Source organism: Brassica rapa, chromosome A05 (assembly GCF_000309985.2).
Source record: "Brassica rapa cultivar Chiifu-401-42 chromosome A05, CAAS_Brap_v3.01, whole genome shotgun sequence".
In the NCBI taxonomy this organism is placed as follows: Eukaryota; Viridiplantae; Streptophyta; class Magnoliopsida; order Brassicales; family Brassicaceae; genus Brassica; species Brassica rapa.
Window position 1 is genome coordinate 8,564,217 of NC_024799.2, and position 26,573 is coordinate 8,590,789.

At 28.8% G+C, this 26,573-nt stretch overlaps 2 protein-coding genes across 2 annotated transcripts; one reads left to right on the top strand and one right to left on the bottom strand.

Annotated features, from left to right (window-relative positions):
- Window positions 1-11,656: 11,656 nt before the first annotated feature.
- On the top strand, window positions 11,657-18,462 carry LOC103868317 (protein REVEILLE 2). The gene is made up of 6 exons (XM_009146422.2): window positions 11,657-11,896; window positions 12,291-12,365; window positions 12,507-12,618; window positions 12,752-13,062; window positions 13,148-18,098; window positions 18,246-18,462. The coding sequence occupies exons 1-5, from the start codon at window positions 11,840-11,842 to the stop codon at window positions 13,556-13,558; spliced, it is 966 nt and encodes a 321-aa protein (XP_009144670.1). The 5' UTR covers window positions 11,657-11,839; the 3' UTR covers window positions 13,559-18,098; window positions 18,246-18,462.
- Window positions 18,463-20,731: 2,269 nt separating this feature from the next.
- LOC103868315 (sucrose synthase 5) lies at window positions 20,732-25,710 on the bottom strand. Its single transcript, XM_009146421.3, has 13 exons — window positions 25,232-25,710; window positions 24,724-24,878; window positions 24,462-24,645; window positions 23,860-23,978; window positions 23,455-23,767; window positions 23,194-23,367; window positions 22,970-23,086; window positions 22,553-22,719; window positions 22,233-22,457; window positions 21,489-22,055; window positions 21,251-21,389; window positions 21,072-21,157; window positions 20,732-20,989 (listed from the first exon to the last, which is right to left on the bottom strand). Exons 1-13 carry the CDS (start codon window positions 25,475-25,477, stop codon window positions 20,941-20,943), a joined length of 2,541 nt encoding a protein of 846 aa, XP_009144669.1. The 5' UTR covers window positions 25,478-25,710; the 3' UTR covers window positions 20,732-20,940.
- Window positions 25,711-26,573: the final 863 nt, after the last annotated feature.

A 26,573-nucleotide genomic window follows, 5' to 3' on the forward strand; every position in this document is an offset into this window, starting at 1 on the left:
ATTGCTTACTTGTTGTTCCATAGTGATATCACTCAAATTACTCCAATAAGTGACTTTTACACTCTCAAATAAGAGGTTTAGTCGTAGTACTTAGGGATCGAATCCACAAGGAGCTAGGGCACACAATAGATCCTAACCAGTTTATGATTAAGCTAGGCAAACAGAGTAAATCAATAAAAAGTAAAGGTGAACAAGGTAGTTTTTCAGTTGATTGATTGGTTGAAAGTAAACAATTATGAGAAATGAGCTAGATCTAGGGTTTCAGGTAATCATAATTATAATTATATAGATGCTTAGGTTGTCAATCCTATAACTCGAATTCTAGTGAGAAAGTATTCCAGCTTCCGCGTGCAAATCAATTCTATTGATTAAATCCAATATCTCATATGTCGCTTGTTGATACGGACCGACCGTCGATCAATACTATGAGATTAGCGTTGATCGATGTTTCCTTAGGCACGCTTTAGAGGGTTGATCGATAGGTTCACTAGTCTTAACTAAATCAGCCGTCGTTTGTTTCTAGCAATCCTAGCTCAAGGGAATTAATTCTGGTAACAAACCATGCCGCCGCGTGCGCCTAGTTACACTAAGTTTAGGGTTCTAGTTAGCTACTCTAGAACACAAGCATTACAAGAAATTTCTTGAAGGATATCTATCACCTTATCAGTTCTATAGTTTGGGCTAATCCCTCATAACCTTACCTAAACCCTAAATCTAACAATAGAAATACTCAGACAAAAGAAAGCAGAACATAGCAAATAACTGAATAGAATGCATAAATAAAATAAGGTAGAAAAATTGGAGTTCCAATACAAATCTCTGAAGGAGTCTTACATATTTTCTCCAAACTACTAAAAACCCTAAATATGTTTGCTGTGAAAATATAAAAGTATGAAAGCGTCTCTTGCCCAAAAAATTGGTAGAACACATAAATATTAGGTTAAAGTCGGTCAAAGGTATTTCTGTAATTGATGTGGAACTTGAGCTTCAAGTCGGCTAGAACCAAGTTGGGCCTTGCGCGCTTCGCTGTTGATCGACGACAAGATATTTTTGTCGATCGATATTTAACTCTGAATGTCGACTCTAGAATGGTTTGACGAACAACTCGAGCTTTATCTCCAAAATGCTCCAAAGTCACCACATATCTCCAAAACACTCATGAACCTATAAATACTCTAAAAAGACTCTAAAACATAATAAATAGATTCTAAAAAACTTATATACCATGGCTAAAAACCGGTAAAATCTATGGTATATCACATAGTACCTAAAGATCCCACCTAACAATACCCTAACAGTTTAGTGCTAGAAGGATGGAATAATCTAAGCTATGTGACGATGATAGACAGTAAGCATGTCGAGCAGCCTCTGTCCACCACGGTCAAAATTAAATTATAAGCTCGAATCAAAGCCTTGCAAAGCCAAGTCACCGAGATGGATAAAGCTCGAAACGGCGCTGCAAATAATCATGAGCTTCTCTCGGAAGTTCAAATCCTTAAAGACCACGCTGAACGAACACTCCAAGCTATTGGAGCAAAGTGTGGAGATTTTTTCTTAGCTCGAAGCTGAAAACCTAGTTCTCCGAAAAGAGAACAAAACTCTTCACACAACGAATAACAAGGGTAGGCATAACAGAATTAGTCAAACCTTAACCATTAGGCCAACTTGTCTTTTACACATTTCTTTAAAACTATAAATATATATACTAAAATAGCCATTATATATAGAGAAAAAGACTAAGATAGCACCAAACCAAGTTTTTGTTCCCAAAGTAGCACTCAAGGCTCAAAGTCACAAAAATAGGTTTCATTAAAGAGGTAAATATACACTTATACCCCTTGGGTTAATTAATCCAAAACTTAGGGTTTAGAGTTAAGGGGTGGGGTTTTAGAATTAAGGTTTAAAATTTTATAAAAAATAAATACTAAAATAAAAAATAAAATTTTTAAAAACAGTTTCAAAAAGTATTTTTAAATTATAAAAAGAAAATTTGAAAAAAAATTCAAAAAAATTCAAAAATTTTTTTTTTAAAAAAAAATTATAAAAATTTCGAATCTGAAAACACATAATCTGAAACTATAAAAAAAATTTATTTTTTTTTTAATTTTTTTTTATTTATTTTTGTTTGTTTATTTAATTTCAAACCAAGGGTATTAGGGATATTTTACCCTTTAATGAATGTCATTTTTGTGACTTTCTCCTTCTAGTGCTATTTTTGAGACATAAACTTCAAAATGTGCTATTATTGACAATTGCCCTTATATATATCACTAAAATAAATTTCCAATTAGTTGATTTGGTGTTAGGCCCTTCCCAACTGAATGTGTTACGCATAGTGCAATTCCAAACACTGTAAAAAAAACAATACTTGGGTTCACTTCCTGTAGTGAATTGTTAAATTCCCCTCACTTTTTATAACCAACCAAAATGTCACATAGGCTTAGTAAAAAAAAGTAATGATTTTTTTTAAATAATAGCTGGAAAAAAACAATACCGACCTTAACGCCGTCTGCAAACACCTAAATTCTAAAAATCTAAAGACTAACCTTAAATCCTAAACTTTAAAATCAAAACCCCAAATCTTAAATTCTAAACCCTAATCTCAAATCATAAATCCTAAACCCTAAATCCTAAACCCTAAACCCAAAACTCTAAACCGAAAATCCTAAATCGTAAATACTAAATTTTAAGCAATAAAACCTAAACCATGAATCATAAATCCTAAACTCTAAACCCTAAATCCTAAACGCTTAACCCTTAATCCTAAACCCCAAATTCTAAACCATAAACTTGAATCCAAACAAGTGATGGATTTAGGGTTTAGGATTGATGATTTAGGGTTTAAGATTGATGGTTTAGGTTTTATGGTTTAGAATTAAGTGTTTAGAGTTATTGGATTTAGGGTTTAGAGTTTAAGATTTATGGTTTAGAGTTTTTGGGTTTAGTGTTTAGTGTTTAGGGTTTAGGATTTAGGGTTCAGAGTTTAGGATTTAGAGTTTTGGGTTTAATGTTTAGAATTTGGGTTTTAAATTTTAGGGTGTTTGGTTTAGGATTTATGGTCTAGAGTTTAGGGTTTAGGATTTAGGGTTTAGATTTTAGATTTTTAAATTTTAGGATTTTGCAGATGGTATTAACGTTGGTACTGGTTTTTTTAAGCTACTTTTAAAAGAATTTTATTACATTTTTTACTAATTGACCCTTTGGTTGGTTATAAACCACAAGGGTGAATCCTAGCATTCTTCCTGTAAAAACAACCCGTTCGTGATAGCTAGGTGAAAGATTTCTTGGGTGAAAAGAACTTGGATAATAGATCTTATGTTATGATGCTACGAGAAGCCATGACCAGTCAAGTGGTATGAATCTTTCTAGGAACTATCAATTTGACATTTCCAAATTATCAGATATTGTCTATCCATAAAAATGCCCTTCAGCTTAAATTTTACATTTGGGTTTTTTATTATGAAAACCCTTGCACATCTTTCACTTAAGCAATTTATACTTTGGGTTTCATGTGTTACTTACGCCTAGCAAAGACCATTGAAATATTGGTCCAAGTCACAGATTATACATAATTATATACAAAACTGCTCTACTTTCCCATACACAGATAATACTAGACTGTTTTTATTTCTTTTTGATGCCAATACTAAACTTTTTTTTATTTCACTAAATATCATTATTTTGTGAGTTGGGTATAATATTAAAACGAAAGTGAAATATAAGATGAATTATATAAGCTGACTAGCCATGAAAACGCTATCGGAACCATCCTCCTATATATTGATTGAGAATTATTAAAAAAATTGTAACATATATTTTGTATTAATTAAAAAAAGATCTAATGATGTGTCATTTAATTAAGGTATTAATTTGGCTTACATGGCAACATAAAAATCAATTGAATAATTTGTAGGTCCAAAATCCAATTTCTAGGGAACATTATATTAACCCAAAATATAAGAATCCAATTGATAGGGAACATTATATTAATCCAAAATATAAGAAACATGTATTCTTTTCTTAAATAAAAGCTACGGTATTACCTAATATGATTAACATATATATGATAATTAATGATGATAAATAATAAATATTTGATAATAATTTTTGTATCCTTCCTCATTTTTGTTTAATTTTATATTATTAAAAGAAATTAAACAATCACATTAACCATATAATAAAAAATTAGGTTTTTTCTTATATATTATATTTGGAATTTTTTTAAACGATTATAAATTACAAAAATGTTAAAAATCCCACTTTGAAAATTTTGTGATCAATGGCTTAATTTTTTTTGTTTTAACAAGAAAAAATGATCATAAAATCGTATTAATATGAATTTTTATTTAATAGATATTCATATTAAATAATATATATTTTAATATCGTTTAAATTAAATTATATACCATTTAATAATACAAAAATATGTTAATTTCGAACTTTGCATTGAAAAAGTATTGATACCTTAATATTTTAATTTTGAAATTTGCATCAAAAAAATATCACATCGAAAATTTTTGGATTAATGTTTTAAATTTTTTGTTACATCAAATATACAAATGTGAATAAAAACGTATGAGTAGGAAGTCTCAATAATAAATATTTATATTAAAATATACTATATATTTATGTTAATATCATTGAAATTTAATTATATACCATATAAAATAAATAAAATAATTATTTTAATTTATTTACCATGAAAATATTATAAATAAACAAGAGGTATTTTTTTATTTATGTGATTAATCTAATCTCCTATATATTAATTGAGAAACAGTTGATTACTCTCGCAAATGTAAGATTTAATTAATTAATATTGTTTAAAAATCTTACAAAAGATCGATACAACAAAAATTTATTTAAAAGCTATTGAAATCACCTAGCGAGAACATGGATTGCACAACAAATTTTCTTTCCTAACCCTAAACCCCTTTCTATTCGTCACAACACCGACATAGACTATATGAAACTGTTGATTGACAATTTGAAATGGTAACTTATTTTAAGTTCAGCCCATTGTTTTCTATAAATGGGCCTAGGACAGTTTTAATGATTAACTAAATGGTCCACGTACATACTAAAATGTGTCTTGGTTTAAAAATTATTGCATACTCAAAATCAATATGAACCATCATCATTTTTGTTTCAATTTTCTTACAATAAAAATATAGTGTTAGGCAAAACATCTAAATCCAAAAAAATTGAACCAAACCCAATCCAAAAAATAGTACTGAACTTTAACCAACATTGGTTAGATATCTGAATGAGTTCAAAATATTGGTATCTAGAGAACTGGAACCAAACCTGATCAGAACCAAAATATTTTGGGTATCCGAATATATTTGAACAAGATTTATATACTTAAATCTATTAATTATTTTCAAAATTTACTATCTAAAAGAATATACAAAATATATAAGATGTTTTAAGTTGTCCAAAATACTTGGAAATATATACAAATAGTTATAAGTACATGATTAAAAGAGCTAAAGTATACTTAAAATACCTAAACTACTTAAAATATCTATTGATTTCCTATCAAAATATTTAAGTTAAACCAATTTTTATGTTAAGTTTAAGCATTTTGGCATACATTATTCAAATTTATATGTTTTATACTATTTTTATTTTTTTATATTTTGAAAAATATAAAGTATATATGAACTTTAATTTTGAAAAAATAAATAAATAGGTTATCTGAACCCAAACTCAAACCAAACCCGCAAATATCCGAACCAAACTAAACTCGCAAGGATCCGAACTAAACCAAATAGTAATCGAATGTCTACCTCTATATAAATATAAAAAAGGTTGTTGATAAAAAAATGTATGTTGTTATAATATTTAAATACAATATATTTTAAAAAATTCATCCCGCGCAGAGCACGGATTATCATCTAGTTAACTTATGTAAGAAAGATAACTAAATCAAATGTGAGTTAATGTTACACCACCATTCCAAGTAAAATCAAATCTATAACATCCCCTATATATTAATATAGAAACATTGAAAAGTTGTAACTTGTAGTTGATAATAATTACAAAAGAGTTTTTCTGAGTTGTCACTTAATTAAAATGCCAATTAATCTTACATGTCAGCTTAAGAATCAATTGAAAAAATTGGTCCAAAATCCAATTATTAGATAACATTATATTAACCCAAAATATAAGAAACGTGTATTATTTCCTTAAATAAAAGCTACATAGATAAAGATTTGATAAAAAAATTTATATCCTTCCTCATTTTGTTTAATTTTATATTATTAAAAAAACATTAATCACACTAACCATATAATAAAAATAGATTTTTTCGTATATATTTTATTTGAATTTCTTAAACGAATTTAAATTACAAAAATGTTAAAAATCCCTTTGAAAATTTTATGATCAATGGCTTAATTTCTTTTGCTATAACAAGATACAAATAATCATGCAATCGTATTAATATGATTTTTTATTTAAAAGATATTCATATTAAGTAATATATATTTTAATATCGTTTAAATTAAACTATATACCATTTAAAAATACATAAATAAGTTAATTTTGAAATTTGCATTGAAAAAAATATTGAGACTTTAATATTTTAATTTTGAAATTTACTTCGAAAAAGGAACACATCAAATTTTTTTGAGATTAATGGTTTAAATTTTTTCTTAAATCAAATATACAAATGTTAATAATACCATATGAGTAGGAAATCTCAATAATAAATATTTATATTAAAATATACTATATATTTATGTCAATATCTTTGAAATTTAATTATATACCATATAAAACAAATAAAATGATTATTTTGTTTTTTTACCATAAATAAATTGTAAATAAACAAGAGGTATTGTTTTGATTTATGTGATTACTATAATCTCTTATATATTAATTGAGAAACATTTGATTACTCTAGCAGTATAAAATTTTATTAATTAATATTGTTCGAAAATCTTACAAGAGATCAATACAACTACAATTTATTTAGAAGTTATTGAAATCACCTAGCGAGAACATGGATTACACAACAAATTTGCTTTATTAACCCTAACCCTTTTCTATTCGTCACAAAACTGACAGAGAATATTTGAAGTGTCGACTGATAATCTGAAATGGTAATTCTTTTTAAGTTCATCCTATTATTTATCTTAAATGGGTCTAGAACAGTTTTTAATGATTAACTAAATGCATCACGTACATAGTAAAATGTGTTTTGATTTAAAATTGTTGCATACCCAAAATCAATATGAACCTTCTTCATTTTCATTTAAAATTTTGTCAAAATAAAAATTTAGGGTTGGGAAAAAAATCTGAATCCAAGAAACCGAACCAAGGCCGATCCAAAGAATAGTACTTAACTTTAACCAAAATTGGTTAGATATCCGAATGAGTTCAAAATTTTTGGCATCTAGAGAACCAGAACCGAACCCGATCCAAACTAAAATATTTTAGGTATCCGAATATATCCGAACAAGACTTATATACTTAAATATATTAATTAATTTTAAATTTAATATCTATAAGAATAAACAAAATATATAAGACGTTTTTAAGTTGTCCAAAAAACTTGGAAATATATACAAATAGTTATAAGTACATGTTTAAAACAGCTAAACGATTCTTATAATACCTAAAATACTTAAAATATCTATTGATTTCCTATCCAAATATTTAAGCTAAACCAGTTTTTATGTTAATTTTAAGTATTTGTGCATACATTATTCAACTTTATATGTTATATGTTATTTTTATTTTTATATTTAGAAAAAATTTAAGTATATATGAACTCAATTTTTGAAAAAAAAATTAAATAGGTTATCCGAACCCAAACCCAAACTAAACCCGCAAAGATCCGAACTGAACTAAACCCTCAAGGATCCGAATCGAACCAAATGGTACTCGAATGTCCACCTCGAATCAAATATTATTGATAACAAAATGTATATTGTTTATAATATTTAAGTACAATATGTTTTTGTAAATCACTCTGCGTATGGCGCAGACTATCATCTAGTTAAGGTAGTATTAGAGCATCTCCAATCCACTTTTTTCATTTTTTAAAAGAGGTTAAAGTAAAAATATTTTAATGATATTTTATTTTTCATTTTAAATAGACTAAAATGAATTTATTCTATAAATATAATATATTTTTTTGTGTATCATTCTATTTTCTAATATAGAGCATAGTTGGGATAAAACATAACTCAGTTATAGAATCAATTTATTGGTGAAGTAAAAAGTAAAATGAATCATTGGAGATGGTCTTAGCAATCTTTTTAGTTAGTGATATATAATGACCAAAATATGAGTTTTAACCGAATTCAGAAAAACAAATTGTCACAAAATGCAGAAAAATACATGAAAACATGACTAATAACATATCAGATTCTCAGTGGCCACTACGCCAGTATTGCCGGTATTAATATTATATTATTATATACAATAGTGTCTAGGTTGGTAAGATCTATAAGGACATATCCCAAATAAATTATATAACTTCAAATATGAAAATTTTTGTTCACCAAAAATAAATTTCAATACTTTAAATATAAAATTTTATATTTTTATTTACATTTTAATTTTTACAATTATACATCACAATTATGATTCTGAAATACTTTATTATTTATTATTTTAATTTTTAAAAGTTTTTATATCTCATTAGTATTTCAAACTTGTTTTTACAAATTTGAATTTTACACATGAAATTAAATAAAAACTTTAAAATAAGATTAAATGTTATGGAAAAAAATTGAAATTTTGGCAATAGTTTTCTGTAATAATGTTGTATTTTGTTTGCAATTTAATATTTCTATTTAAATTTTATATATTACTGTAAAATTTTATCAACTAATATTATTATAATATTTTATATATGTGCTAATTATTTATAAAAAATTTATGTATTTAAACTTAATTATGACCAAATATAAAATATAAATATTTTTGAAGTTATGTTTGAAGTTTTAATTTTGAAGAAAAATATTTTCGTACTTTAAATATGAATTTTGCAAATTTGAAAGTAGAGTGTCCAGTTATTCTAAATGCAAACTTTCATAAACAATGAGAAAATAAAAGGAAAACATAAACCTAGAAGCTTAGAATACCGAACGAGTGGGCTACGTTTTTCGGTAATTAAATAATAATCGAGTGGCGTACAATTGCAAACCATTCATATTCATATCTCCTCTTTCTCCCCTAAACACTCTGCCACGTGTCTGACCTTTCGAGCATCCCATAAGACACTTTTGCTGACTCGGCGAAAAAGTGCAACCAAAGTTATGTTCTTTTCTTCCTTTAGTTTGAGACAGTTGTACAAGAAAAAGTCTAAATGGATAAATAGTTATTTTAGACTAGATATTTAAACAATTTTGTCCTTCACATAAAATATCTATTTTATTTATTAACAATTTGTTTATGAAGTTGACGGCTACTGAAATTGAAATATCTTTTCCTTCTTTTGGAAACCACCCTCGTGTATGTTTCATAAGCTACTCGCTTTCTTTGCCACATGATTTTGGTCAACAGAGAAGCACTCCAGAAATATGATCTGTCAATAAACCTAACTATTCCTGGTTATCTATGTTCGTAGCCCAAGTTTTTTTAGTATAAATAATACCCTCTCGATTCCAAAATATTTGACGTTTTATATATATAAAGAATAATTAAAAAATATATATTTACATTAAAAATATAAGCCAAAATTTAATTTAGGCAATTTTTTTAAATAAGTATAAAACATCATTGGTCACACATTTTTCAATAAAACTAAAATTAATATAAATATATCAAAACATCATCTATTTTAAAACAGTAAAAGCTTTCCAAAACATCATACATTTTGCAACAGAGGGAGTACATGTTACGACTTTCTTTTTGTTCAAAGATGTACATGTTAAGATTTTTAATCCATTTTTTTAGCGTCAGATATTTTTGGTATGTCCATAGATGCTAAATTTTAAATTAAATGAACCAAAAAGAAACCTAATAAGTTCAATTTATAAGATAGTTTTCATAGTTTAAATTAAAATGTTGAAAAATCAAAATTTTAGCTAAATCTATCTAACCGTGCTTAAAAACTTTTTCTGTACAAAATATGAACTAGATTTAAAAAAAATCTGATCAAATTATCAAGTATTATGCTGACAAAAAAATTATCAACTATTATTAAAATTAAATACAACATTAGACACAAAAAAACATTCAAATCAACTGGTTGTCTGTAGTTTTTGCTTTAGTTTTTGGTTTTTTGTTTTTCTAAAAGTCATTTTTATCTAATAAAGTTTTACCTTTTAACTTTTAGTTTTTCGTTTTGTAAAAACCATTTGATATGTCAATCAAGATTTTTAGCAAAGGGATTCCCTAAATTTTAGGGAATTTGTTTTTCAATATTTCAACTAATTTATGAAGAAAAACCAAAAATCAACTTTTGTGGGCTTTTAATAAAAAACGAATTTATTTCTTTTTTTATAGAATGTACTCATTTATTTAATTAATAATTAAATAATTAATTAAATAAAAATATTTAATAAAGAAACATTTTCCATACAAGTTTATTAAGATAAGATATCATTTAAACAATAATGTAAAATAATTTATTTGCTTCTCATATCTGTAAATAAATTTTGAAATTTTTATATAATATCATTTAATCTTAAACCATTAGTTATTAATTTCTAAAATAAAAATACTGAATAATTGTAAGAATTATCAGACACACTAAAAATAACTAAAACTAACTAAAAATATTAATATAATATATTATATAAATTTTGAAATAGCCACTCAAGTGTTAAAAATAAATATATTTTATATAAGAAAATTAAAATATTTTAAAATTTTAAGTTCTTTTAATTTATTGATATTTTGTGGTTTATATTTTTGTATGATACTTAAATTAAATTATTGTAAGAACATGTTAATATATTTTTTATTTTTAAATAACAATCACTATATTTTGATAAATTTTAATGGAAACTTCTAAATATTTCATTGCTATTTTGTATTATTATTTTAAAATTATGTATATTGATAATTTGTGAAAAACAAAAAACTACAGCAAAACCAAAAACTAAAATCTAAAAATTAAAAACCAAAACCAAAAGCTAAAAATCAAAACTAAAAATCAAAATCAAAAAGTTAAAAACCAAAATCTAAAAACTAAAACTAAAAACTAATCCAAACAATCATCGCTTAAACTAAAATTAAATATCTTTAGCATGGCGCAAGATTTACTTGTAGAAATAGATTTCATAGGACAGCTCAGAATAATGCTATCGTCTGTGTAAAAATGAACCTAATTAAATCAAATTTGTTGAAAAAATTAAAGTGAATTGTATTACCTACTTGATTATAAAACAAAAAATAAAACTGGTTTAATTAAGTATGTCTGACAACGTTGTTAGACAGCACGCGCTTGCCATTCGCGTTTGTCAATAATTATTATAAAATTTCCGACAGGATTTAACAGAAAACAGATAATATCTTCTCGCAAAAACAAAAGCGAAAGCGAAGAAGATGAGAAGACATCGACCACGTGTCAAAGCATCTTTTAACCTGAGCCACATGATACAACAGAGTTCTCGACTCATCTCACTTAACATTTTTAAAAACTAAATTTTAAAATTTAAATAAACTTATACTGACGTGGCTTATCTTCCTCTTGCTCTTTTAAAGTAACCCTTGACTCTGCTCATTCCATAAACATCTCTCATCTCTCTCACCAAACATAAAAAAAGACTTCTCTTTTTTTTTTTGCTTCTTCTTCTTCGTTTTCCGGTGAAACCAAGTCCGGTTTCTGGTTATCTGGTGAATATACCTACCAACGGTACTTGGGTCGAGGTGAATGGTACAAAATCTTATATCGGACGAGTCATTTTCTTCTACAACCATGGTTATGCAGGTGTGAGATCTTTCTTCCTTTGTTTATATATGTTAGACAAAACCTGAAATTAGGAAAAAACCAAGAGAGGTAAGTTAGGTCTTTCCAAATCCAAAAGATCAAACGAGTTTTGATGGTCTATGTCGGAGAGATATTGGAACTGAAGAATATTCGATTGTCGCAGGTTAATTGTGTAATAGACAAGGCGAGTTTGTGGGATGTTAAGGTCGGTTGTGTGTTAAGGAGAGTCCTACTTAAATGTTATTGGGAACTAGGTAAGATCAAGTCTCGAAACCCTAATTATTTGATGGTCTAACTCCTCTAGATGCGTGTGAATTAGTTTTGTAGAGACTTCAAATCTTTACTATGAGCTCTGCCTGTCTAGAGACTAATTGTTTTTTTTTTCTGATTATAGGAACATTGTGAGAGCTTATGCGACAGAGCTTCGGATGAGCTTATTATCTCTTCCACAGATGCCTTTTGTCTCAAGGTATTAAATTGGGTTTCTAAATCTCTTGATAGGTTTCAGATTTCAAGTTTAGTTCTAAATATTTTTTTATTTTTTTTTTTAAATAATGAGTGTGTTAAATTAGTTCTAAATTTTGTTGTTTTGGGTTTTGCTGTTATTCAGACAAGAAAGCCTTACACGATCACTAAACAAAGAGAGAAGTGGACAGAAGCAGAGCATGAAAAGTTTGTAGAAGCTTTAAAACTCTATGGCAGAGCTTGGAGACGAATCGAAGGTGTGTGTGTGTGTGTTGCTTTATCTGACTTTAGAGAATCTTTTATTTAATACACATTATTCTAAAATACTAGGTTTGAAGAACATGTTGGGTATATATTGTTTTGACATTTATTAATTCTTGATTTGAACAGAACATGTTGGAACAAAGACTGCGGTTCAGATTCGAAGCCATGCTCAGAAGTTCTTTACTAAGGTTGCTCGTGATTGCGGTGTTACCTCTGAGAAATCCATTGAGATCCCGCCTCCACGGCCGAAAAGAAAGCCGATGCATCCATACCCTAGAAAGCTAGTGATTCCAGATGCAAAAGAGATGGCATACGCCGGCAAGCTGGTTCCGGATGAAGATAGCCGATCGCCAACATCGGTTTTATCAGCTCATGGCTCAGATGGCTTAGGTTCCATTGGTTCAAATTCGCCTAATTCTTCTTCAGCTGATTACCAGGTTTGTAGTTACAAGACACACAATCTGATACTAGTGTTTAGTTGTCATTTTGTGTTTAATTCTGACATTGTTATGTTTTCGACAGGTGCATGAGTTATCATCTCACACTGAGGAATCATTGTCTCCTGAAGCTGAGACCAAACAACAAAGTCTCAAGCTGTTTGGAAAGACTTTTGTAGTTGGTGATTACAACTCTTGGACAAGCTCTAATGATTCAGAAGATGTTAAGAAGAAGTCAGACTTAGAAACGCAGTCTGTCCGATGCACTTCTTCTTCGTCTTCTTCATCAGAAAATGCTGAAACGGAATTGACACAACAGGTAGTTGTAGTAGTAGTATCGGAGGAGTTTAAAAGAAGCGAGAGATCAGCATTTTCTCAGTTGAAATCGTCTGCGATTGCGATGAAGAATATGAAAGGGTTCATGCCTTACAAAAAAAGGATGAAGGTGGAAGGAAACACTAACAGTTTAGTGAAAACGTCATATCCTATATGGTGAGGTGGTTTGTGTAAAGCTTTTCTTAAAGTCAGTTTGTGAAAGTCTTTTTGATCTCAACTACAGTCTACAGATCATGTGTATAAAATTTGTCAAGAGAGCTAGGGACAGTCATCTTGTTTGGGGTTTCATTCGTAAGAAAAGTCCAAAGTTCCCAAGTATTTTATGTAACCAGTATGAAATTGATGTATCTAATAGTCAACTTTTCTCTAAGTTAAAAAAAAAAAAAATCAAATCTTCCATGTACTCTTTTATTGCATTTCCACATGCTCTCAGACACAAATTCATGTTGCAATTTTACACTTAAATACTGCTTGCCGACAAAGGAATAACGTGTTGCACACCAAGCAAAGTGTACCGGCTCAATAAAATGTTTAAGAACATCGACAGGAAAAGTTCACTAATCTAATGATTACTAATCTATTACCCCCTCTGTTTCTGTTTCTGAAAGTAAGAAGTTTTAGATTTTTTACTAATTCCACAAAAATAGATTTTTATATATGTTTAAGGTATTTTTTTATATTTTTAAAAAATATTAAATATAAATATTTGAATTGATTAAATTTTATTGGTGAAAAGTTATTGAAAAGTGCATAATAAAAAAAAAAAAATTAAATTATAAATATTTATTGAATTTTGAATAAGCATGAACACTTTAAAAATTCTTACTTTCGAAAACATAGGAAATAGCATTTTAAAGCTTATTAAAAATTCTAGAATGCATTTGAATCAATGATGATTAATTACCGAATGAGAAAGAGCTTTCAATCCCTCTGGTCGTTCGTATGGGAAGACAATGACTTGGAGAAGGATAAATAATAGAAGGATAAATACATAATTTTATTTTATTTTTGTTGACAAATACATGTACTAGTATTATTTTTTTAATAATATTAAGGATTACTAATTTTTCTTATTTTTATTTTATTCAAATTATTATTATTATTAATTTAATATCTTTACTAATTATTTTAAATAGTAAAAAAGAAAAAGAAAAATGCTCTATTTAAAAACTGAAATATCTTCATGCTTTATTAAATCTGATATCTAATCTTGTATATAGTATTTGCTGTTAGGTTAACGTCATTGATAATTACCATAAACTAATAAACTAATACGAAAACCAATTACCATAATTTTCCTTAACTCCCCCAAAATATATTATCAATTTTTGGCTTGGTTCCAAAGTTTTTGCATCTTAAATACAAATTTTCTATATTTACCTCGTACCGAATTGTATATCAAGCCAATTATATTCGATATTTAAGCATAAGAGTATTAAGTTAATAGTACTTAATTGTTTGATCTAATAAGGAAAACATCATTTATATGTAACGAAATTACACTTCTTCGAAATGTGTATACTGGTTTGCGAAGATTAATATGTTACTAGATCTTGATCCGCGCTACAAAGCACGGTATATTGTTTGTTTTGTTTCTTCGGTATATTTTTTATAAATAGCTTAAAATGAATATCATCCTGTTCATGGTGAAACAAAAAAAAGGAATATCACCCGTTCCACATTCATAAAATCAGTTAAATGTAAAAAGCAATTAAATGAAATAGGTATGTGTTTTGCTCATAGGAAGCAACAAACATATCAATATACAATTTAGTTATCAATATTATTTAGTATATGAACTTTAAGATATTAAAAATAATTTAAATGGGTTATTCGAACCAGAACTAAAATTTAAAAATATCTGAAAGGGCCTAAAATATTAAACTCCGAAAACCCAAAATACGAATTAGATCCTAACCAAATCGGAATGAGTACTCGAACAGCTACCCCTATTTTCTATATAAGATATTGTATAGGTTTAGACACATTTACCCAGAACCAAAAAATCTAAAACCAAATGTAAACCTAATTCATAAATAATCAAGTGAATCATATATCTCTGTAACCAAAAAAATGAATTGAACCGGAACCAAATAAGTATCCAAAATTTTAAAATAAAATTATATACCCACAAATATTAATTATACTTAATTTCTAAATAGTTAAATATACTAAAAATACTATTTATTAACAAAATTACCCGAATATTTTTATCCATAAATTTAAAATTATCCAAATTATTTGATATTTTTATTCAAACCGTCCGATATTTAAAGCTGGTATAATTATTTATTTATTTGTAAACATAGTTATTGATACTATGAATATAAATGCTATTAATTGTTATTGATAATGTATATACAGAATGGTATCAGGCATGGGAAAATCAAAGTATCTAATAGATGAATTGGTTGTTGTCAATGATTGTAGTCGAATACTTTTTCCACTCAAAGTAATGCATTCCGAAATTATAGGAAGTAAATGGAAGAGGAGGTTTTTTTTTCATCGGGAGGTTATAAAATACCAAGGGAAGAGGAGGTTATAATATATATACATGTCATGGCAGTTAAATTTTTAAGAAAGTGGGTTATAAATAATTGGACCAAACAAATATCAAATGGTCATGCTGCAGAATTAATAGAATAGAAATAGGTATGTGTTTTGCTCGTAGGAAGCAACAAACATATCAATATACAATTTAGTTATCAATATTATTTATTATATGAACTTTAAGATTTTTAAAATAATTTAAATGCGCCATTTTATTCAACCAGCCACTGACCCATTTTCTATTTATTTAAATTAGATATAAAATAGACGGTAACTTCATACGAAATTAAGTTGCATATAGAAATATTCTTCTGTATAGAAAAATATTCAAATAATGTGATAAATAATATAATAGTTAAATCATTTCTTTCCTTTTTTTTTGAACTACAGTCTTTCCTAAAAGATAAATTTTACTGGAAAGATTGTTTTCTATATACATAAAGATTAAACAATATTATATTTCATTTTCAAAAGAAGACAAGATAGTGGAAAGATTGTTTTCTATGTACAAAAGATTTATAATATGTAAATATGATATAATATTTTCTCATATTTGATTATCTCTTTCAGAGCCGTTCCTATTAGTTTGGTGGCCTAAAGCACACTAACATAATGTGGCCTTTATATTTAATTATCAAATGATTATATCATATAGTTTCCTTATAACTAAATTTTATTATGATAATAATGTATATTTTTAATAATGAATTTGAAAATAAATTTTACAGAAATGAGCCAATATCTAACAAGGGAATAATAAAAAACATTGTCTACTTGATTAGTAGTGTTTTATAATAGTGACAGTAAAAATGATATGAAGCTACAAAAATCATCAAAGTATTACAACAACTTCAGATACAACAAACTGGTTATAAATAAATAAAACCTATAAAACAATAGTTATTAAGAATGAAAAGAGATTTAAGGAGAACATACAGTTTTCAGCTGCAAAAAAAAAACATATAGTTTTTTTTTTCTGTAAATGAAGAAATTTAAAGAGAACATATAGTTAAATAAACAATATATATTACATCTGACAGAATGTAGTAAGAGAATACATAAAATATTATTTAAAAAAAACTACCATAATTGGAGTCGAACTTTCATAATGTCATTACTAATACCAGTGAATAAAAAAACCATAAAACAAGTTTATTAAATTGTTTATTAAATTGCGGCCCTTAAAACAAGTTTATTAAATTGTGGCCTAAAGCATATGCTTCTTCTGCATTTGCATTATGTAACGACGTCTTCAATCCAACACTATTGTTTTTCTCCAAAACGGATTAAAAATAAGTATGGAATAAAAACTATTTCAATCCTATTCCATTTCATAATGGGATTTATTCTACAAATGGAGTAATTTTTTTTTGTTCATTAATTTATTATAAAGTAAAAAATAAAATAGAATTAGAGTATTTTTACTCCATATTCAGTTTTACTCTATTTGGTAGAAAAAAATTGAATATTACATTAGAAATGCTCTAAAGAATGGACCTCATCTCTTTCCAAACTAGATATTTGTGATGGCTCTTGTTTTTCGTTTGTGTTGACTATTCTCTTTCTTGATTATTCTGTCTTTTTGTTTCATTCTGGCTATATTTTTATTCCTTTTAGATGCAAATAAATGCATGTCTACGATTAGTTCTTTGTATGTTTTTCATGCAATTATGATTTATTTATTTTTATGAGAATATGATTAATTACTTTGTCAAATTAAATGGTTAGGATCTTTTAATTATAAATTTTGCTTTGTTTCCAAATACTGTAAGATATAAATTAAAGTAATAGAGATTTGCTATCCATAGAACAGTTACAAAATTAATTGTATTCTCTCTTTTTAGTCATACAAAATGAATTGTATTCAAGTCAAAGCAACAAATGTATTACAATGACAATTAATGTTTGATTTCATTCATCTCATCATGTACATATATAATATATACATACACAAATTATACATATCAAACAACAAACATCAGTTTAAATTTTGAATTCCAAGTCTAAATAACAAAATTGTCTAAGAGAATGGCACAAAAGGTGTGTATGATAATGATGACACTGATAATGATCGGATGTCATCTAAAAGCATGCAGTGGAATGGAAAACATTGGAATGGAAAACATGTCAAAGGAAGGCCATCTCACAACGTACGTAACTTACAGTTATCACATTTATTCATCAAGATATTTTTCCAGATCAACCTTTATCATAAAAACCTAATGGATCATTGTCAATGCGTATATACATATATATACATTTTAACATATGTAATAATAATTTGTGGTTGTGTGCAGAATGGAAACAATAAGGCCAGATGATGTTCCAAACCCAGTATGCATAAGGAACTGTAGTGTTACTAGTCACAGTAAAAAAGAGTTTCAAGATTGTATCACACATTGCGGATGATCAGTTCTGAATGTTCTATGACGATGTATTAAAGATATTTACAACTCTTTTTCGATAAATAAAAATAATAATAATGCATTATTGAACCGTTCGAATACAACGGCATAGCTGAAAACGTTTTTTTTTTTGAACGACCGCTAAAAACTATTAGTACCCAAAATACATAACTAAAATTGGGAAATGCACTTAATAACACCGATATACGAAAGAATTGTTGAATTAGAGACATGAATTTTGGTCAATGAACAAAAGATGAGTCTGGTAATGTAACGGTTGTGTGGGGATCTAAATTCCAAATTACAACTTTCTTCCTACTCGAACAACTCGATAACATAAGCTAACTAATCATACGATTTGAACTTGTATCAGGAATCTTGGTGTGTTCTTCAGTTGATTCTTAGCATCTCGACTATGTATAAGTATAACTTGATTTAGATTTGGTTTGTTTATGTAAAAATGTAATTTCCACAATAAAATCAACAGTTGCAAGAAAATGAAATTTGCCGAAACGTTAGAAAATTAAGAACTTTCTTTTCATATATGTTTCTTCAAGTAAAAGAAACCATAATCGCCAAATTACATAACCTGATACGATACCCAAAAGCTTAAAACTACCAACAACTAGGTATGTGTTTTGCTCGTAGGAAGCAACAAACATATCAATATACAATTTAGTTATCAATATTATTTAGTATATGAACTTAAAGATTTTTAAAATAATTTAAATGGGTTATTCAAACCAGAACTAAAATTTAAAAATATCTGAAAGGGGCTAAAATATTAAACTCCGAAAACCCAAAATCCGAATTAGATCCTAACCAAATCAGAATGAGTAATCGAACGGCTACCCCTAATTTCTATATAAGATATTGTATAGGTTTAGACACATTTATCCAGAACCAAAAAACTAAAACCAAATGTAAACCTAATTCATAAATAATCAAGTGAATCATATATCTCTGTAACCAAAAAATTGAATTGAACCGTAACCAAACCGCTAACCAAATAAGTATCCAAAATTTTAAAATAAAATTATATACCCACAAATATTAATTATACTTAATTTCTAAATAGTTAAATATACTACAAATACTATTTATTAACAAAATTACCCGAATATTTTTATCCATAAATTTAAAATTATCCAAATTATTTGATATTTTTATTCAAACAGCTGGTATAATTATTTATTTATTTGTAAACATAGTTATTGATACTATGAATATAAATGCTATTAATTGTTATTGATAATGTATATACAGAATGGTATCAGGCATGGGAAAATCAAAGTATCTAATAGATGAATTGGTTGTTGTCAATGATTGTAGTAGAATACGTTTTTCACTCAAATTAATGCATCCCAAAATTATAGGAAGTAAATGGAAGAGGATGTTTTTTTTTTTTCCATCGGAGGTTATAACATATCAACGGAAGAGGAGGTTATAATATATATACATGTCATGGCAGTTAAATTTTTAAGAAAGTGGGTTATAAATAATTGGACCAAACAAATATCAAATAGTCATGCTGCAGAATTAATAGAATAGATACCGACCAATTTTTTTTTTGAATGTTGTTGAAGTTAACCAACATCAACACCTTCTTCTGTTTTCAACACTAAATATACAGAACACTAATTAATCCCCTATATGATATCCTGGTCTGACTGGTGACCATTCGGGAAACAAGAAGAACGAATAAAAAAATGAATGTTTGAGAATAAAATAACAGGAATGAAAAAGAATGGTTGTTCCTTATCAATTTTATCAAGGAATAATTTTGTTCTCTAATTCTCTACAAAAAAATGAATGAAAGGGAATAAGAAAGAATTATTATTCGTTGTGAATGGTGATTTTTTTAGGAACGTTAGGAAATGCATTATTCCTCGCCGTTCCCTGGTCACCATTCATACACTAGAATTATCAAAAACTTAAAAACTCACAGATTATATCACCGTTTGTATATGATTATATAGGATTATCAAATATTCCATATTTACATCATCGTTTATATATGATTCCATAATGGAAAAGTGTATTTGTATTAGACGACGTATGAATACGAATATACTTAAACCAGTTTTTTTGTCTTTCATCATAACTGAAAGACATTTACTATGCTCGAGTTTGGTTTACCAATTTGCTTATCGTATACCATAAATAATATACAGTACACGTTTGTTATACTATAAGGTTTTCTAGCTATTAGATTTTGGACTTACAAATTATTCAATTGATTCTTATGCTGCCACATAAGTCAAATTGATATCATAATTAAGTGATACATCATCAAGTCTTTTTTTTTAATTAGTACAAAATATAGGTTACAACTTTTTAAATGATTCTCAATAAATATATAAGAGATTAGTTCGATGTATATTTTCAAATCCTTCAATTTCAGCATACTAATTATTAATCACACTTAAAACTTTCAAATAAGAACAATGGTAAAAGTGAAATACATTTGTGTGTTTTCCCTTTATTTTACTGTTTAATCAAACAATTTAATACACATAAATATATGAAGTAGAACACCAACGACGTTTGGATATTTTTGCAATTAGCTACACCTTTTCAAGAGAGCTTAAGCACCAAAGAGCCTGAAACTCAATCGTGACTGTGTTCGCTTCGAGCTGAAAAGTAAGAAAAAAAACTAGCAGTAATTAGCACATACTAACAGTCTCCAGTTATTTTTGAATAGTTACTTCAGTTTACCCTCGAGTTGCTGATGGTTTAACTAAAGGCTTAGGAGGAGGGGGAGGAGGCTGAGGAATATCACTCACTATGGGTATAATTTTCACCTGGTCCAAACAAAAAAAAAACATGTATGCTTCAAACTTTTGATTCTGATCATGTCATAAGTTAAAGAAAAAAAGAAGATTAAATTATTTTACCAAACTCTTGTATTGGAGATTGTAGAAGGAATGGATGTATCTTTGCTTTGCCAATTTCTGATCTTTGTTCAAATGCCTCCAGTAGCTATATGTGCTTCCCATGTTTATCAGTTTGTTTGCATATATCTTCCATGTATAGCTGCACATATATAATCATAGAAATGATACTACTTTTAGAATCATTCCCTTTGGATGGCCTAAGCTATTATCTTCCATAAATAGCTGAAGATATATATACCATTCATATATGCGTTGCAGCCCTTCAGCCGAAAACAGATTCCAATAATTAGGATCGATATTGCATTTCTCAAAGAAATCTGCAATCTTATCACTCGATTCTTCTCCATCGCTCGGATCAATGTGGAATCCAGAGACACCATCCATGATAATCTCGGCAGGACCTCCTTGGTTCGTGGCGAATGTGACCAAACCACAGCTCATGGCTTCAATGACAGTAAGACCAAAGGCTTCATAATGTGCAGGTTGCACAAAAGCACCTCTTGTATCCGCAATACACCGGTAAAGTTCACCGTTTCGTGTCCGATCAGTTTGAGCTGCGATCCATCTAAACTGACCCTTGAGTTGGTATTTCTCAATCAGGGAGTGCATCTTCTTTATCTCCGAGATCTCTTCCCTGTCTTTAGACTTGGAAGGGTCAAAGAATCCTCCTACGATTACAAGGTTGACTAAATCTCGTAGCCTCTTGTTCTTGGCGTACCACTCTGTTAATCCGGTTAAGTTTTTCACAACATCTAGCCTTGCCATTGAGAAGATGATCGGTTTCTTCTTGTCCACCAAGTAGCCACTTTTGTTCATAAAGAAAAATATCCATTAAATTTAACCACTGACAAGAAATATATCAGTTTAGAATTTTTAAATAAACATCTAATGTAATTGATGATTTCACTCAATGTGATAGATATTTTATTCAAACAGTTGAATGTAAACGAGTAGAAAAGGTAAACAGGGAAAAGAGACATACATGTGTTCATCATTCTCATTTTGGCTATACAATAGTTCTTCAATGGAAGGATGAAACTTGGTGAATCTTCGGTCTTGTGAGGTAAAAGGGAAGTATATAGAGTCATCCGCGCCAGGAGCTGCAATGTTGAACCTCGGATCAAAGACATTGATGCCGGAGACAACTCTGTATAGTCCCGGGAGTGTGAAGCTCATGTGGCTCTCGTATTGTCCCGCTCTTTCTTTGCTGTCAAAATTAAACCGAACAAGACAATGTTATAACCATGGTCGAGTTTCCTTGATGAGAATAATGCATTGTCCTCGTGAAATAAATTAAATCACCTTCCAGCAATCTCTTGATAAGTGCTAGCTATGATGAAATCGGCAGAGTTCATAGAGATTAAGTCCGCCGTGAATTGAGATGAAAAATGATATTTAGGATCAAACTCTTTCCATTTGTTGTCCGAGTCTTCGTATTTAGTCTTCTCCAAGGCATGTGCAATAGTTGCCTGGATTATATGAACAAAAAAAACTTTTTCATTTCAATTATTTTGTTTTGACATCAAACGACTGTACATTATATATATATATATAATTAGTGTGCATCAAATGAAATGAAATCCAGGCAAGTATATAGAGTGTACATAAGTACATTATATATATCAAATGAGTGTACATTATATATATATATATATATATATAATCCAGGCAACTAGTGTACATCAAATGAGTGTACATTATATATATAAGTTAAGTAACCTGAGTAATTCCAAGCTTATTTGCCATCAGCGATGCCACCAAGTTTCCATCCGTATAGTTTCCTATAACTAGGTCAGGTTTCCCCTCCAAAATATCCAAGATTTTTGTTGTTGCATCCTACTCATGATATAATTTTACAAGTACAAAGTAAAAGTTACACAAAAATACAGAGAAATTGGTTCAAAGTAAAAAAAAATTTATATTCTTAAATTTGGTCTTTTTACCTTGGTGAATTTCTCTAGGTAAGGGTAGATATCAAAGCGAGATACCCAACGACGTAAAATTCCATTCTCTGTTACAAATGGAATTCGAAGAATATTTGAATGTTTGGTACCAGTGATGGGTTCTAATTCTTGGTTACATTTAGTATCCTTGGCGTCGGGGATTAATCTTGTCACCTAAACCAATTTCACGATTTCAATATCATTCAAGACTTTATGTGGCTACGACTAAGGGAGGGTGGAAAAGATTCAAAGAGAACTTACAACAAGAATCTGAGGTTTGAAATTTAGGCCTTGAGAGTTGATTCTATGAAGCAATTCATCTTCAAGGGCCTTGACTTGGTCAAGAATGTAAACGACCTGACCACCAGTATCAGGCAAACCAAGAACATCGTTTTGACCAAAATAGCCATGAATCGAGAAGATGACAACGTTGAAGATTCTAGGAATCCTGGCGAAGAATCTATCAATATTTCGGGGGTCAGGGGCTTGAAGAATCTCCGACAAGATCCTCATTGTCTCTTTTACTTTTCCTGCGTTTTCTCCCCATCCTTTCTCGAAACCCCACTCCTTAAACCTGTGTGTATGTGTGTGTGTGTTTTTACTCAAAATTAAATCAGTTAACTAACGCATGGATTAGCAATGCATGTAAATAGTTCAACGGTTGACCTGAGTTCGAAGGCTTGGAAAGGTGTTTCCTTAGGCAGCTCCGATAGGAAAACATCAGCCAAAATCAAACTCATCTCAAGCTTTCTTGCCGTGTTTAGTGTCTCATTCATCATAAGGTTCTGAAAACATAAACGTATGCTCAGAGCCTCAGAATTAGGTATATTTTGTGTTATGTTCGCAATTGTGTTATTATGCTTAATGTGATATTTTTTTAACAAAATGTTATTGTCATATTTCTTCAAAAGAATATACAAGTTTTGTTAGTTAAATGTAAACTTAACACGTGAAAGAAAATAATATCATAAGAAAACGGATAAAAGTCTGAGAAATTCTAAAAATACCATATACGTTTTTTTTAAACTATCATATAAACCGTACACTTTCAAAGACACCTTATTTTAAACAAATGAAATGTTTTAACAGCTTAGGAAGGGGATCTAAATGTATTAGAACCATTTATAAGTTCAAAATCCCTTCAAACACCTGAATTTTTTTTAGAAATAATACACGTTTATTTATTGTTTAAGACAAGAAGTTTTGTGAATTACACAAGGAAAAAGAGATCATTGAAACAACTAATTTTATAGAGAAAAAATATTAACCTCTCCTTGATGCTCAAGTGACAACAAGTAGTCCACGAGAGACTGCGGGTTGTCGTTTAAACGGCCGCCAAGCTTTGAGGACACAAAACTCAGGCCGTTCCCTACTGAAGACGACAGCGAAAGCTGAGGCAGAGTGAAATCGAACGCCCCAAAGTCGACCTCCAATGCATTGTCATCCTTAGCCCTGATTACAAACATAGATCAAGACACCAGGAAAGTGAATGTATTTGGTGAAGAAAAAGAGGAGGGAATGTATAGGCACCAGTTCTCATCAAAGAGAAACTCTTTGAGTTTGAGATATTGAGTGTTCGATAGAGCCTCCACGGAGAGATCGGAAGAGTTAACCTTCACATATTGCCAATTTCCCGGGTTTCCTCGTACCGCAAATGCTACATTTGGAGGTATTACCACTGCCTCCTGTAGTTTTATTCACATTTATATTATTAACTTTAGCTCACCATATGTTTTATTTCGCAAAGCAATTAGCATTAGCGATTTTGAATATTTTGAAAAGTATAAATTAAACATAATCAAGTTTGTTAGAGATAACATCATTTATTGCCAAGTATTTGGAAATATAATTTATAGATATATAGATTAAAATTGAACTTGCCATTTGACATAATATGTTTGGAAAGTATTATGCACTAAATATATGAGATTATTAGCATAATGTCAATCTATGACCCTTCATATACATAAAAAGCTTCTTGAATTGTTAATTTCATTTAATTAAAGACTGTAAAATTAAAAAAAAAGTATGGTAAGACCTGAGTGAAGCATAAGATCTTGCCAAGATCACCTTCCATGACTTGCTTTCTTTGGACTAAATCATTGATAACAATCTCCATCTCATCCATCAACTGGTTCAATTTCAACAACCTTCTGCCCTTCTCAATGTACTTCTCGAGGCAACGTTTTATGTTCCCGCGGTTTTGTCCCATCGCTTCTGGGATCCCATTGCCTAACAATCCAGAAGTCATTTCCATTGTGTTATGTATCTCAGGATTAATCATAAGAAGAATAAAACGTGGGGTTTCACGTTAGTTTTGGGTGGTTTCCGCAATGCCAACTTTGTTTACTTTTATAGGGAAGATATGACATGCCTTTGCGAATATGTTATTTGTGTTTGTCATATACCTTACGTTTTCGCGAGTGCATGTTTTGTCCTCCAACTAATCAAATTACTTGTTTGTGTTTGGAAGGATTCAAAGCAATTTATATAACCAAATAAATATTTGGCCACCTGAGAGAAATTGGGAAAAAGAAATTTGGGTCAAAAGAAATTCATTTAAATGGGGTTCAAGCTCTGTCACAAGTCATAATATGATAATAATAAGCTAGTGACAGTGAAATATGGCGTAAGAAGTAATAATTCTACTGTCGAAAAGGTCAAAATAGCCAATATGCAGTTTATTACTTATTTATAAATGTTGCAGAGAATATATGCACTAAGCCACTAATTAAACCTTTGTTGGCTATTTGTTTTATTTTGCAAAACATAAATAGTTGCAAAGGAAATCATAGATATGAATGATTTATTCCATATTTTCTTCCTATGGTTTTTAAAAATAGTTTATGTTATTAAGTCGTTGACAATTATTTTACATGATATGATATTATTGTAAAGGCATGTATTTATGGTTTACAACAGTGTAGTCATCACCTAAATTATCCAACTTAGTAAATACTAAATACCAAGAGATTTTAAAAAAGGATTTTAATTGTTTATCCTATATGTAGTACCGCAGAGGAAGGATAAAGGGAAATTCCAAAAGCATAGAGCAAGACGAAAGTAAAGGATCTAAAAGTGGACCATACACACAGATTCGTTCCGTTTCATAGCTGCCTCAAAACGATCTTTTTCTTTATTTTATTGTAAGAAAAAGTTATACAATATACATGTGTAAGATAGTGGTTCAAAAAAATACATGTGTAAGATAATTTCGTCAATACAAACTTAAAATGTCAGAGCGAAAAATGACCTAAACTGTTTCTTACATTTAACACCACAAATTCCAATATTAACTTTCAAACTAATTATCAGGCCGATTCTTTCCTTTTGTCCCTCTAGTCAGTTTGTTTCGGTTTCATACTAGCCCGGTCCGCATT

Excerpts from the sequence above, each read along its gene's own strand:
- LOC103868317 (XM_009146422.2), top strand. The coding sequence starts at position 11,840 with ATGGTACAAAATCTTATATCGGACGAGTCATTTTCTTCTACAACCATG. Across the intron at positions 11,897-12,290 it reads CTACAACCATGGTTATGCAG|GAACATTGTGAGAGCTTATG; the intron begins GTGTGAGATCTT and ends TTCTGATTATAG. Across the intron at positions 13,063-13,147 it reads CTTCTTCAGCTGATTACCAG|GTGCATGAGTTATCATCTCA; the intron begins GTTTGTAGTTAC and ends TGTTTTCGACAG.
- LOC103868315 (XM_009146421.3), bottom strand. The coding sequence starts at position 25,477 with ATGATTAATCCTGAGATACATAACACAATGGAAATGACTTCTGGATTG. Across the intron at positions 22,720-22,969 it reads ATAAGCTTGGAATTACTCAG|GCAACTATTGCACATGCCTT; the intron begins GTTACTTAACTT and ends CATATAATCCAG. Across the intron at positions 20,990-21,071 it reads AAACCATCAGCAACTCGAGG|CTCGAAGCGAACACAGTCAC; the intron begins GTAAACTGAAGT and ends CTTACTTTTCAG.